This window comes from Phyllobates terribilis, unplaced genomic scaffold (genome assembly GCF_046119375.1).
Source record: "Phyllobates terribilis strain yellow unplaced genomic scaffold, ASM4611937v1 Scaffold_8__6_contigs__length_399053987, whole genome shotgun sequence".
NCBI classification, from domain to species: Eukaryota; Metazoa; Chordata; class Amphibia; order Anura; family Dendrobatidae; genus Phyllobates; species Phyllobates terribilis.
This window is the reverse complement of record NW_027362768.1, coordinates 140371749-140384811: the sequence shown is the minus strand read 5'-3', so window position 1 is coordinate 140384811 and position 13063 is coordinate 140371749. Positions and strand designations below refer to the sequence as shown.

Below are 13063 nucleotides of genomic sequence, written 5' to 3'. Positions count from 1 at the left end.
GCAGATGAGCGCTCCCAGGTGAGCGGGCAAGAGTCTCTGGACTGGCAGGTTGTCACAGCACGTGACGGCGGAGCCTCCAGGTAGGCTAACAGGCAGGTAGCAGATGAGCGCTCCCAGGTGAGCGGGCAAGAGTCTCTGGACTGGCAGGTGGTCACAGCACGTGACGGCGGAGCCTCCAGGTAGGCTAGCAGACAGGTAGCAGATGAGCGCTCCCAGGTGAGCGGGCAAGAGTCTCTGGACTGGCAGGTGGTCACAGCACGTGACGGCGGAGCCTCCAGGTAGGCTAACAGGCAGGTAGCAGATGAGCGCTCCCAGGTGAGCGGGCAAGGTGGTCCATAGACAGACTGACTGGTGTCGGAAGGCAGACCGTCGGACCTCAGGCTAGCAAGCAGGTAAGCGGATAACAGGCAGGAATCAGACAGCAAACTGGCAGGAGACTGGCAGGTAACTGGCAGGTAACTGGAAACGGGACCTGAGGGCTGAAGCAGAGTAGTGAACAGTGCAACAACATTGCTCGGGCACCTTCATTTTGGAGGAGGTGCCTTATATATGGTGAAGTCCTCCGGCCATTTGCCGGGGACTCCTTAGGACGGCGCGCGCGGCCCCTTTAAGAGGGGGGGAGCGCGCGCGCGCCCTAAGCACCGTGGCAGGGAAGGAGCGCGCACTGCCAGCAGAGCGGGAGGAGGACGCCGGTCTCGGAGCGGAGAGGTGAGGGGAACAGCGTCCCTGCCTAGCAGAGGGCAGGGACGCCGACGCTACACCTCCATTCCCTTTATTACCTTAGTCGCCCTCCTTTGTACCCTCTCTAGCTCCAATATGTCTTTCCTGAGCACCGGAGCCCAGAACTGTGCACAATATTCTATGTGCGGCCTTACCAGCGCTTTATACAGAGGAAGAACAATGTTCTCATCATATGCCCCTATTCCTCTTCTGATGCATGCCATGACTCTATTTGCCATCGCAGCTGCTGCCTGACACTGGGCACTCCAATTTAATTTGCTATTAACCAAGACGCCCAGGTCCATCTCCATGTCAGATTTCCCCAACGGTTTCCCATTTAATATGTATGGGTGACTGCTGTTTTTCTTTCCCATGTGCATGACCTTATATTTATCGGCATTGAACCCCATTTGCCATTTTTTGGCCCAACTCCCCAATTTATCTAAATCCTCCTGTAGCTGTGTTGTAGCAGATCTTGGATGTGTTATTTGAGTGTTCCCTTTATTGTTTTAAGCAGTGTATATATATATATATATATATATATCTATCTATATCTATATCTATATGTACATATATATAAAATGCGTTAACTTTTATTGTAATCCTTGGTGCAATGATAATGAGATGACTGCTGAGAAATGATCTCTACAGAATAGGAAGTGTCAGCATGAAAACTGCAAGATTTCCAAATGTTGTTAAGCATAAGTAGGGACATCAAAAATAAAAAAATAAAAGTTTAGCATGAAAAAAAAACTTAAGGGGAACCTTGAAATTAAAATAGTACAACTTGCTTGAAGACACAGTGGTAATCTTAAACATGTTCAGCTGGCTTACTGTAAGAGCAGCTACACGGAGAAAATTAAGTTAGATTATCTCTGCAGCCGCTTACTTCAAGTCATCGGGGTGGTGTAGGGGCAGTGAACAGTCTGTGAACAGCACTGTTATCACTCGCCCTGCACCTTGCCGGAAAGCCTGCTCCACAGCGTGTGTACAAAGCAGGATGTCGTGTAAGCACAGGGGGAGTGATTACTGTGCTTACTGTGCAGTGAGCAGTGACTGTTACAGCTCCCTGCACCACTTTATACATCAAGCGGCTGCAGGGAGAATAAAACCTAATTGAAGGCTTAGCCATGATCCAGCCAACTTTTGGTTTATGTATGAAAAATGATTAATAGATAAAACTAAATTGTGTTTAGTCTTTTTTCTCATTGTTGTAAACTTTTTGTAAAGTGTGAAGACAATTCTAGAATGTGGACATAATACTGACTGTTTAATCTAATTTTTTTCTTATATTTTGTATATTAGATGATGACTGCGCCAACAGCTTTACTCCAAACCAGGTTGCCCGTATGCACTGTTACCTTGATCTCAAATATCACGGATGGACCAGATTGCCTAAACCTTCACCTGTCCCTTTGGCGCCAACAGTAATTAATCAGGGTCCAGACTTTCTCACCATTCAATGGATGCCTCCTATCAGTGGAGAACTGTATGAAAGGTAATAAAAAAATCTCCGTTAGCCAAAGTTATGTCTTTTTATGTCATTTTCAATGGACTCAATTGTTCTGAACAGAGATTGTTTTTTCATAAGAAGAACATGGATGCCAATGAATTAAGGATTTTTTGGTAAATTATTTCACGTAACCTCAGTCTTTGACAAGTTTTCTTTGTACTTTGCTATTTTAGCTTCTTGTTTTTCCTAAACCTGAGGTGTCTGCAGATAAGTAGACTTTTACTGACCTGTTTCTTCTCACACAATCCTATAATGTAATCCTATAGTCTTATGTTAAATATAATAGAGCATGAAATCTCACCTTACAGTGCCATATATTGCATTCTACATTAATTCAATGGGCAATATGAGATATAGCGGTAGTTATTAGTCTATAGTAAGTCATGGTTGACATGGCTTGGGCACAAGTACCAACATAGGATAGTGAAGGTGGTAGCATAACAATGCCGATATTATTTATACAGGGAAATCCTATGTATCACTGTATAGCAAATAGGTTAGTCTGTGAAGGAGCCGGTATGCTTCCCATTATGGTGCCATTTTTTCCCACCCAGGACATAAGTTTTTCCATCCATGGCTCTTTCATAGCTCCTGTGCCAATATAACAATGTAGTTCCTCTGCAGAGAGGAATCCTGTGCAGATTCCTGCCACTTGCACCAAAGACATCGTGACCAACTAAAGCTGGGACTTTTTTTTATAAGGGCTCCATAACAGACACATGATCTCCCTCCATGGTATATACAGTACACATAGATGGGAGGCGGAATGATACCTACCAAATATTTGGTCCTATTACATTTTGAAAATACAACTTAGTTTTAAATTAGGCAAATAATATTTTTTTCTTGTAATAGCCTAATGTTAGTGGCACAAAAAAAAGTTTTCTTATTTTTATAAATGTTTGTTTGTTACATTTTGTCTGATTGAAAATTATTATTTTATTCTTTTACAGGGATTCAGGCTCTCTATGTGAGTTTTGCACTGCTGATGGATCTTTCCTACAATATGCACATCAGGCCTTTTCACCCCGTACCTGTGACAATTCTGGGTACTGGTCTCCTGAGGAGGCAGTGGGTATGTCTTTTATGTACTTTTGCTATCCCACAGATCGAACCTACACCATGGCATAGCGTGGGTTGCCAGCACTATCCCTAACCCTATTCCTCTACCTAACCGTAGTCCTAACTCTAACCCTAGTCCTAACCCTAGAAACTGTAGTCAGGGTGAGAAAAAGTATATAAAAACTTAAGGTTGTTTGTTAGTTTCTTTTTTTTGAACTGGAGACAGCTATTTCAATATGGGATAACGCACCCAGCAGGCCTTGGTCTCTCCTCTCACTAAATTAGAAGTGAGAGGAGAGGTGGCGAGCTGTAGGAGAGCACAATGCAGTCTTTATTATTTCAGTCTCTGCCTATGCAGAGCACAGCCGAGTTTCCCATCTGTTGCTATGCTCTGCCCAGACAATGAATGAGATGACAAAGCTCACTTTATCAAACTAAGCTTTGTCATATTGTTTCTTGGATATAGAAAGCATAGCAGCCAATGACAAACACATCTTGGCTGCTGCACTCTGCATAGGAATCTGTGGCATTGATCAAAATGTCAAAGTAGTCCCTGGCTGCTTTACTCATTGAACTCTATGGCTGTTGGGTAGACACTCACTGCGCTCCTGTGCCACTCATAAAATAACTGTCTGCTGAAGGGTGAAGAGGGATAATTTTTGGACCACCATAGAATTCCCTTCCCCCCAGGCATCTCCCATTCCCCCCCACTTCCTCCCGCCAACCCCCCATGATGCTACGCCACTGTACCTAAAACAGAATTGAGTGCAGCCTTACCTGGACCCCATTGATCTCTACTTCCTCGTCCCATCTCTAAATGCTTGCTCAGCTAATTATTGGTGCAACGATGGCTGAGTAACCTCCTTAATTTACTGCTGTGTCGAGATGGGATCAGAAAATAAAGAACAGCACTGACTGGTTCATTATTGTCCCTGCGAAAAACTGTTCTCATTTGCCAGAGTCAACAGTTCTTATTAAAGATGTGGTTTGCCAACTACAGAAGCTTTGAAGTCCAGTTTGTTAATAAGGGTATGTGCACATGACATATTCTTCCCTGAAAAAGTGCTTAAAGGATGCTAAAAGGTATGAACACATGCATTGCTGTGCACATGTTCAGTCTTTTTGAGCTTCTTCCAACAGCTTCAGGCTTTGAAGGCAGTGAATCGGCCAAAAGAAGTAAACTGACCCTTCTTCAGGCTTTACTTCATGGAAGCCATTAAATAGTTTATATCAAAATATCCCCAAAAAGACACAATGGTGAAAACGATGAAAAAGAGCGATCGATAAGACACCAAAAAAAGACTCTTCGGGACAAAAGATGCTGAAGTCTCCTGAAACGTTTTCATATGGCAAAACTCAGTGGCTATGTCAAAATCTAAAGGATGCCATGTGAACATACACTTATATTGGTCATCTGCTTGTTGCTTTGCTCTCATGCAGAGTGATTGAACCATACATGACCATTATTTTCACTGGTCTCCTTCTTGGTCAGGCCCAAACAGGAAAGAGCAGATAAAAAATCCTCTTAGTTCTTGTTTTGACCTTACTTTGCTACTCTTCCTCTGATTAAAGGCTTCTGCAATATGGTATTTTAAATATTATCTCTTACCAAGGCACTACAGGATGACTTAAGGATTTCAGTACAGTATCCAATGCCTCAATAAAAAACAATTGCAAATGCTAATGGAATAATATTGAGATTTATTTAGCAAATTAGATTTCCAGGAAACCTGACTCATCGGGTGGAATGCAGACCGGTTGTATTTGCTTTCTAAAAAAAAAAAAATCTGCGTGAAATGTCATATTTATTATTGACTTGGCATTTGATACTGTATTGTTTCCCAGATGATGCGCTGTTGCAGCTCATTTCGAAGATAAATGTTTAGCTTAGTTTTATGCTTAGAGACGGGGTTTATAATAGGTAAGGAAAGAAATCAACTACCCTGACAGAATTATTGTGTGGACTAGGGTTAAGAAAAGGAACTACAATAGAATGGCAGCATGGGTACAGAACTGAAAGGCGAGCATTATCAGCAGACACAGTCAACATGGGGCTCTCATGCAAGAAAAAAAAACAAAACAGTATACAGTTGGTCCTTGTGAAAAATGGCCATACACAGATGTGTCTGCATATCTTTCACCCTGACTTGACTGTGACAAAACAGCTTCTTATCTTAATCAGCCAGGCGTCTAGATTTGTTAAGCCAAGAGAAATACACTATTGTGTTTGTGTTGACTTGTGAATGTATGTGTATTTCTGTGACTGGTCAAGAAGGACATACTATTATGTGTATAAACCTGAATGTTGATTTCTCTTCATCTGGAAACAATAATGTTTGTTAATATGCTAATTACATATTATACTAAAGCCATCTAGATGTTGATTTAGAAGAGCCCCCTGCTATACGAGCTATGTAAATTGATTAAATACTCAAACAATGAGACCTGAGCCCTGTGGAATAATACTCTCCCTAATCCTTGCCCGGTGGATGTGTACTTGAAAGGAAAATTATGTCTATTTAAGGGACATATGCCTCTGGAGCAGTGAGAATTGAAAGAAAGAATCAAAGATCAGTCAGACTCTTCAGGACATCAGCTTGGTAGCATGGCTTTGTCCAGAGAGACACAGATTTGGATTCTACATGATTCCTGCCTAAGGGTATACGGCCCTGACTGGAAGGATACAGATCTGCTCCATTGACCTTTAGAAAACTCATGGATTCATTTGGGGAAACCAGGTTGGGACAATGAGGTCACATTCCCCCCTGGATATGTTGTTTGGGGTTGCCAGGTGGGACCCTCCGGTCGCCTGGAACACATGGAGACATTTAGAGAAGCCAGATTGGGACCAGCCAGTCATCTGGCCCCATGGAAACTCTCGGAGAAGCCAGGGTGGGACCCTCGAATCTCCTGGCCTTGTATCTTGATGGACTGTCCGCTTCCTAAGCTTGACTTCTCTCCTCTCTATGGGGGCCCGCCAAAAGCGGATGGCCACTGGTTGAGGGAGTTGGCCCTGGAAGTCCCAAAGTCGCAGCTGATCTATTCCCGGTGAGCCAGCGGAAGGGTGAGATTGTGTAATGTTGTACCATCTTGCGTATTTGCTGGGACTGTTCCATCTGTTAATTGCGTGTTTTGTGGTTCAATAAAGTATTGCCACACGTTTTACCCTCACCCTGTATTGTCTGAGTAGTGTTATGCCCACGGAAGAACCCAGGTCTTCACATTGACATATTCCAAAATTTCAGAATACTCTGGTGGAAGTTGTGCATGCTATATGTGTCCTTGTGGCTACCTAGAGGTTCGGATGTGTATTGCAGCCTGTTTAGGGTTTTGCTAGCATGTCACAAAAATGTACTACATTTTTAAATTAGAGTCTGGGGAGTGGGAATATGAGGAGATTAATAATAACCACATTCCTGCTGATGTAGACTTGTGTAGTGGGGGGGTTAAGTCCCAGAGATGAGATTGACAACCTAAAGGCTGCAGAACTCCTTTCTCTTGCTACTCCATTGGTGACTCCCTTAATCATCAGTCAATCACAGAGGAGTAAATAATGAATAAATAATGAGGGTGGTGCAATGTGCTTGTTATCTTAGAGATAAAACCCAGATGTGGGCTCAGGCTACATGTTCAACTCTGATAAGGAGAAGCTTTGGTTCAATTGAATGTATGTGTCTTTGGGAGGATAATTTTAGCTTTCACAATTATCTTAGACAGCACTGGGAAGTTGGTGAATCACTGAGTTTTCAGAAGTTTTGATGACATCAGAATTTGACCCTAATTGATAAAACCATAAGAAACAATAAACACATTGCGCACAATTCATCAAAGTTTTCATGCCACAAAATGGTGTAAAAGCTTTGAAAAGTGGCAAAATTTAGGCTTTCGGAGCTGCACCTAAATTTTACAACTTCTAGAGTCTTCACAGCAATTTCTCCCAGCTCTGCTGAAATGAGTGGCCTGGTTGAGCCTCAGAGGGGCTGGAGTAGGATGTGTAGAGAGTCTCGCATGGAGGTGCACACCACTCATCCGGCACTCCTGATTCATGAAGAGGCGTACTCCTCAAGACCGGTGAGAAGAGCGCCAGTCTAGATGAATTGAGCCCATTGGCTTTAAAAAGGGATTCCACTTTAACCAATATGCCACCAGTGTGTTTGCATTTTGTTGGTATCTTCAAGTGACATATATAATTCTGGCAGACCTTTGGTTAGGACTGGAGTGCAATAAATGTGAAAGAGACGCTAATATCCTTCTGTCTATCGGCTTTATAAGGCTCTGTTCACATGTCTACTAGTTATTTCCATTTTTGGATCTCTTTTGGGATAATAAATGCAGAAATAAAATTTCCCAGTACAGGATCTATTCATTTGAACGGGAATGGAAAAATGTCTTCTGTTTGCCTCCTTTCATTGTGCTATTAGGTTTTTAGCGAAAGTAAAAATGGATACATTAAGAATGGTAAAAACAAAAACAAAAAACGAATGGAGAATGAAAACCAAAGTGAAAAATTTTAAGCAGAGTTTTTTAAGGAATGTTCATTCAAAAAGAGAAATGTGGTTTCCATTTTGCGCTTGTTGTTCTTGTACCATTTTTTAACTGATCCATATTTCTTTTTAATACTAGATCTGTTATAAATGGATGACTACTAGATGTGTGAACAGAGCCTGAGACATTTTTCTCCAAGTTCTTTGTCTCTTTGTCTCCTTTCCTAGTAAATGTTATAAAATTCCAAATAATAATTTAGAAAAGCTAAAATGTATACTATATGCATTATTAAGAGTCTGCTATGCATAAATAGGTGATTAATGTTCACAGAGCTCTGTATTTTTATCCAGGCCCTCCAGATGTGGACCAGCCTTGCCAGCCAAGCTTACAGGCATGGAGCCCCGAAATTCACTTATTCACCAATATGTCTGTCCCCTGTACTGAGCCTCAAGGATGTATGCTGGAGCTCCATTTCCTAAAGCCTGTTCGACCGCAGGCCCTCAACATATGGATAACCTACCTGTCCCAAAACTTACCGAACCCCCTTTCAGATATTGAGTTAGTTACAGAACATGATGAATCTTTACACCTGGGAAGTATGGAAGCCTTTTGTGATACTCCATTGACCATTAGACTGACCACTGATAAAAAAGTTTCAAGAGTCCGTGTATATACCTTTGACGCAAGCATGGAGATAGATGCAGCCCTTCTTGTGTCCACGTCTCATGATCATCTTTGCTCATCCTGCAGACCTGTGAAATACAAAATAGTCAGGAACCCTCCTTTCTTGAGAGATTCCCAAGTTACAAGGACTCAACGCACTTTCACGGACATGTGAGTAGAACCAATGATGATGAAGAAGATTTGAGTCTACATGGAAGGCAGCTTTTTCAACTGGTAACAATATTTTCTGAGCAGGGTTTATTTGCACTGTTTGGAAATAGAGAAAGGGCTCACTTCAGATTGGTCTTTTCCCACCAAAAATGGGCAGTAAAAACCTTCTCAGGGATGTGCTCTTAAAGGTACTGCCATGTCAGGAAAATGTACTCAAGTAATGAAAATAGCATGGTGACACCAAGACCTCCATTTGCAGGTGCTTTGGAGAGTGGTGGTATCAAGCTACACCTTAAAGGGGCCTTGTTTTTATTTTTTGCCATTGAGCTCCATATTCTGGGCTTCACTGAGTAGAGATAAGTATGTAATTTAGCATTGGGAATGCATTTCTAATACAGAGTTCACGCTAGATGTAGATTACTGGAAAGGTTGCTTCAGCCCTTATTAATTACATTATGTAGCAATGATAATTTGTGGGACGTTATAAACATAACTGTAAAACTAAAAATAAAATACTATATTACCAGTAGTGCAAGGCTTCAGGAGGAGGGCTCAAACATCCCCAATGTTATATACCTCCCTTCAGATTCACACTTATCTTAGTGTAATGGTTTTGCCCAAATTCTAATTTAATGTAGCATTCCAAGTTTTTTGTTTAATTTATCCTGTCATTGGTTCCCCCAACTCGTATTTCCTTATAAAGTTCTCCCTTTTAATGTTGAAATTCATGGTATACTTATCTTCAGTTAGGTTATGTAATCACATGGTGAACTTCCTGGGATCCTGAGAATAACATAGCTTTATGTTCATCAGAAGAGGGTCACCATGTCACTCACCAGAACTTTCTGTATGATGAAATTGCAGGGACTGTACCTCTGAAGGTCTCCATAAAAGGAGAGAAGCCGAACCTCATATCACAGATAATGAAGATGACTGCACAGTTCCTGTCACACATTATAATGTAGCACACAAAAGATTAGCCTCTTTTACTTATGTACTTACATCATATCAGTTTATTTTGGAGAATATAGAGGGAAGAATAATCAGTGTTATCACAGCAGATAGACGTCGTACTGACTCTAGTTGCACTGATGCAACATGGGATTTATGCCAGAGGAATAACATGGAGGACAAAAGCTAGGTATCAAGATGGAAGCTCAAGAGAAAAAAACTAGAGCCTAAGCTACTAGAAAAATATTCCAAAAATATATTGAATTTGCACTGTGATACAGATTTAACAAAATTTGCAGAAAGTTAAGGCTAAACATCTGTATTTTGAGCTTTTGTGAGTTTGGCTTAGGTATTAGGTGCTGTTCTCAACAATTTAGAGCTTTGGTTTAGCAGATTAATCTCTTGTACATCCATGTGTAAAAAAGCCATGAACGATGGATACATTAGAGATCTGACCACAAACAGTCCCAGGCACACAGGGCTAGCACATCAGACACTGTGCGAAATGTAGAACATATGACAAAGATGAATACTGGCCCATTATTAGACTGATGTAAATGACTAATGCGTCTGTGTGTGAGGAACAGTGTATTACACAGTGGGTGGGGATCTGGGATGAAGATAATAAGTCATTATCCTTGAAAGTAATGAACCATACTGAATGTGGGTGGTATATTTTTTAAATAAATTCTGTGATTAATTTCACTTTAAACTACAAATTGCATTTTTTCCTAAATAATATGTAGTTTGAACTGCAGAATGAAGGTTGAATCTCTTACGTGAGCTTAATAAGTAACCTTTGGGCAGTTAATGGAAATATACCTTGGTGGGTACACATTTAATAGAGTTTAAAGTTAAGGTTCAGTTGAGGGGGAACTGCAAGATTATATTAAGTAGTTGCCTAAAAAGCATTTCCTTAATATGGTGTTAATATTAAAATCACTCAATTTAGTTGTGGGAGTGTTCATAGGGGATGTAAAACTTATTATCCCCTGTGACTGATTGCCTATGTAAAGATGTTCACGGTTTTCTGTTTGTGATTGTGTCTAATTCAATGTATAAGAGTTTATTCTGCAATATTAACTGTTACCACTACATGGCTCTGTTGTAGCAGGGACTTGGAGGAGGTTATATAATTGAGCTGGTAGCAGGAAGTAAGTCAGTGTGTGGCTGAAGCCACTTGATAGGCAGAGGAAACCTCTGTTAGGCTATGTGCCCACGATGCAGAAATGCTCAGGATTTTTTCCTTAGCATTTCTGCATCTCCCTGGCAGAAAAAAAACGCATGCTGATTGTACATGCGTTTTCCTGCCAGGGACATGCGGAAATGAAGCGTTGCATTTCCGCATGCGGGTGTCAAGCGCTTTCCAAGCGATTTTAGCATCACTTGGAAAGTGCTTGACAACTCGGTCACACTATATAAATCCATGCAAACAGCATGGATTTATATAGTGTGACCCCAAAGAATGTCAAAAAATAAAAAAAAATAAAAAAATAAACCTATACTTACCTTCCGATGGCCCCTGCAGTCTTGCTGCGCTCCTGTGCTGGCTGCCGGCAGATCGCGGTACGCTGTACTGAAGGACCTGCCGTCACATGACTGACGTCACCGCAGGTCCTTCAGTCCTGCGCGATCTGTCGGCAAGCACAGGGAAGGAGTCCGGGGGCCGTCGGAAGGTGAATATAATCTTTATTTTTTATTGTATTCTTTTTTTTTCAGCTCTTAGGGTACCTGGGTGTGGAGGAGAGTCTCCTGTCCTCCACACCCGGGTACCATCCGCACATTAGAACGCGCCAATTACGCAAGTACAGATGCAGTCTTGCGGAATTGGCGCGTTCTAATGCAAGTCAATGGCAGCACTTCCGCAAAATAATTGGTAGTGCTGCATTTTTTTCCGCAATGATAATCCGCAGCGGAAATTTCCGCAGCATGTGCACAGCACATGCGGATTATCATTGGGGGACATGGCAGACCTTCTACCATGCATTTTGTAAGCGTTTCTGCAGCGTTTTTGCCGCTGCGGAAACGCTTAAAAAACGCATCGTGGGCACACAGCCTTAATGTGGAGGAAAGAGAACTGAGCCAGGGACATGGAGCGGTTCCAAAAGTAGATGTCTAAAGCCTCCATAGAGTCTATAAAAAGTGCTGCAGCTGCAGAGAGACATGTTTTAGTGGTTTCATCAGGTTTATGTAATGCTGTGTCATGCTTTTTCCTGCAATGACTGTGCACCTTTTGATCCAAAAGTCAAGTGGATAAACTGGCTGTGTTATATGGCAGTGTCGTCATATATTGTCAGAGCAGCAGAAATAAAATTTTCCTGGCTGCCAGCATGTAGGAAGCTGTGCCAGTCTTAGCATTGAAGCAGAAAGACCCCAATTGAAGTAGATGCAAATGTTGTGGCACTGAAGCACTGCAACACAGTGCTGGTAAAGGGTCAAATAGAAGTAAATATAGTAGAGGGCAGGCTTGGACTGGCCCACAGGAGAACAGGAGAATCTTCTGGTGGGCCCTCTTATATGAGCAGTACTTGTCACTATATATGTGAATCACTACGTACAGACAAAGGTAGCATATTATTCATTTAACAATCTACCCAGTTCATTGTTATATAAATTTGAGATTGAGGATAATGTCACATTTACATGTAGCTGAAAAGTGGGGCCCTGGAGTTTGTTACTGGTGGGTCCTTAGCACCGCAGTCTGACACTGGTAGAGGGTGGTATGTGGTTAGACAGCATAAAGTTCCTGGAGAAGAAGTTATTGGCCTATGTAATCTTAAGACCTGGGCTTGTTTGTTGTAAGAGCATCAGAGGGGTGGAGGCTGGAAAAAGTAATAGTTTTGCCTGTGGTGAGGGCCATCCCAGAAGAATTAACATACTTGTGTGGAACCTCAGTCTGTGAAAAATGGAGTTGGATAAGTGAGACTTCAGCCCCATGGAAAGACAACTCATTGTGGGCTATTTGAGATCTTTAGCCTTGGAAAGTGCTGTAGTTGAGTCACAATAGGCTATGGGAGACTTTATTCCCAAAAGAATTAGCAATCAGTAGATAGTGGGAGATGCACTGTGGTCTCTAACGTGGCCAGTTTGATGGAATCCAGTAATGTTCCTTCAAAGTGAATTGCAGTTATCAAGTGTAACGTGTATTATGAGAAAATGTAAAGTAATCATCTTTGCCATCATAGTCTGTTGTTGTTTCTTAAAAATGAAACCCACCACTAGTGATCCCTAACACGTTAGTTGAGGGAGTACAGCTTCTTATCCAGCAGGTTTCAGACTGACATTTATGGTAGTCTATAATATATGTACTAATCAAACCACAGCAATCAGCCTGCAGTCTACGATTGGCCCGGCAAGAAAATTTAGGCAAATAGAACTTCCTAGAAAGGTCAAATGGGGCCATATGAAGCTCTTGGAAGGGTGGATCTTTGACACAACAATGGTGCTCTCGAAGATTATTAATGACATGTCCTGTATGTGCAATGACAAGAAGAAATT

The 13063-nt window shown here is 41.8% G+C and overlaps 1 protein-coding gene across 4 annotated transcripts in view; it reads left to right on the top strand.

The window, feature by feature from the left end:
• PAPPA2 (pappalysin 2) overlaps nt 1-13063 on the top strand; it is a 331936-nt gene that overhangs the window by 176551 nt on the left and 142322 nt on the right. For all 4 annotated transcript variants that reach the window (XM_073643372.1, XM_073643370.1, XM_073643374.1 and 1 more), the window contains exons 6-8: nt 2026-2218; nt 3187-3308; nt 8131-8614. In XM_073643372.1, coding sequence (XP_073499473.1) covers nt 2026-2218; nt 3187-3308; nt 8131-8614 — 799 coding nt within the window. The remainder of the gene's footprint in view (nt 1-2025; nt 2219-3186; nt 3309-8130; nt 8615-13063) is intronic.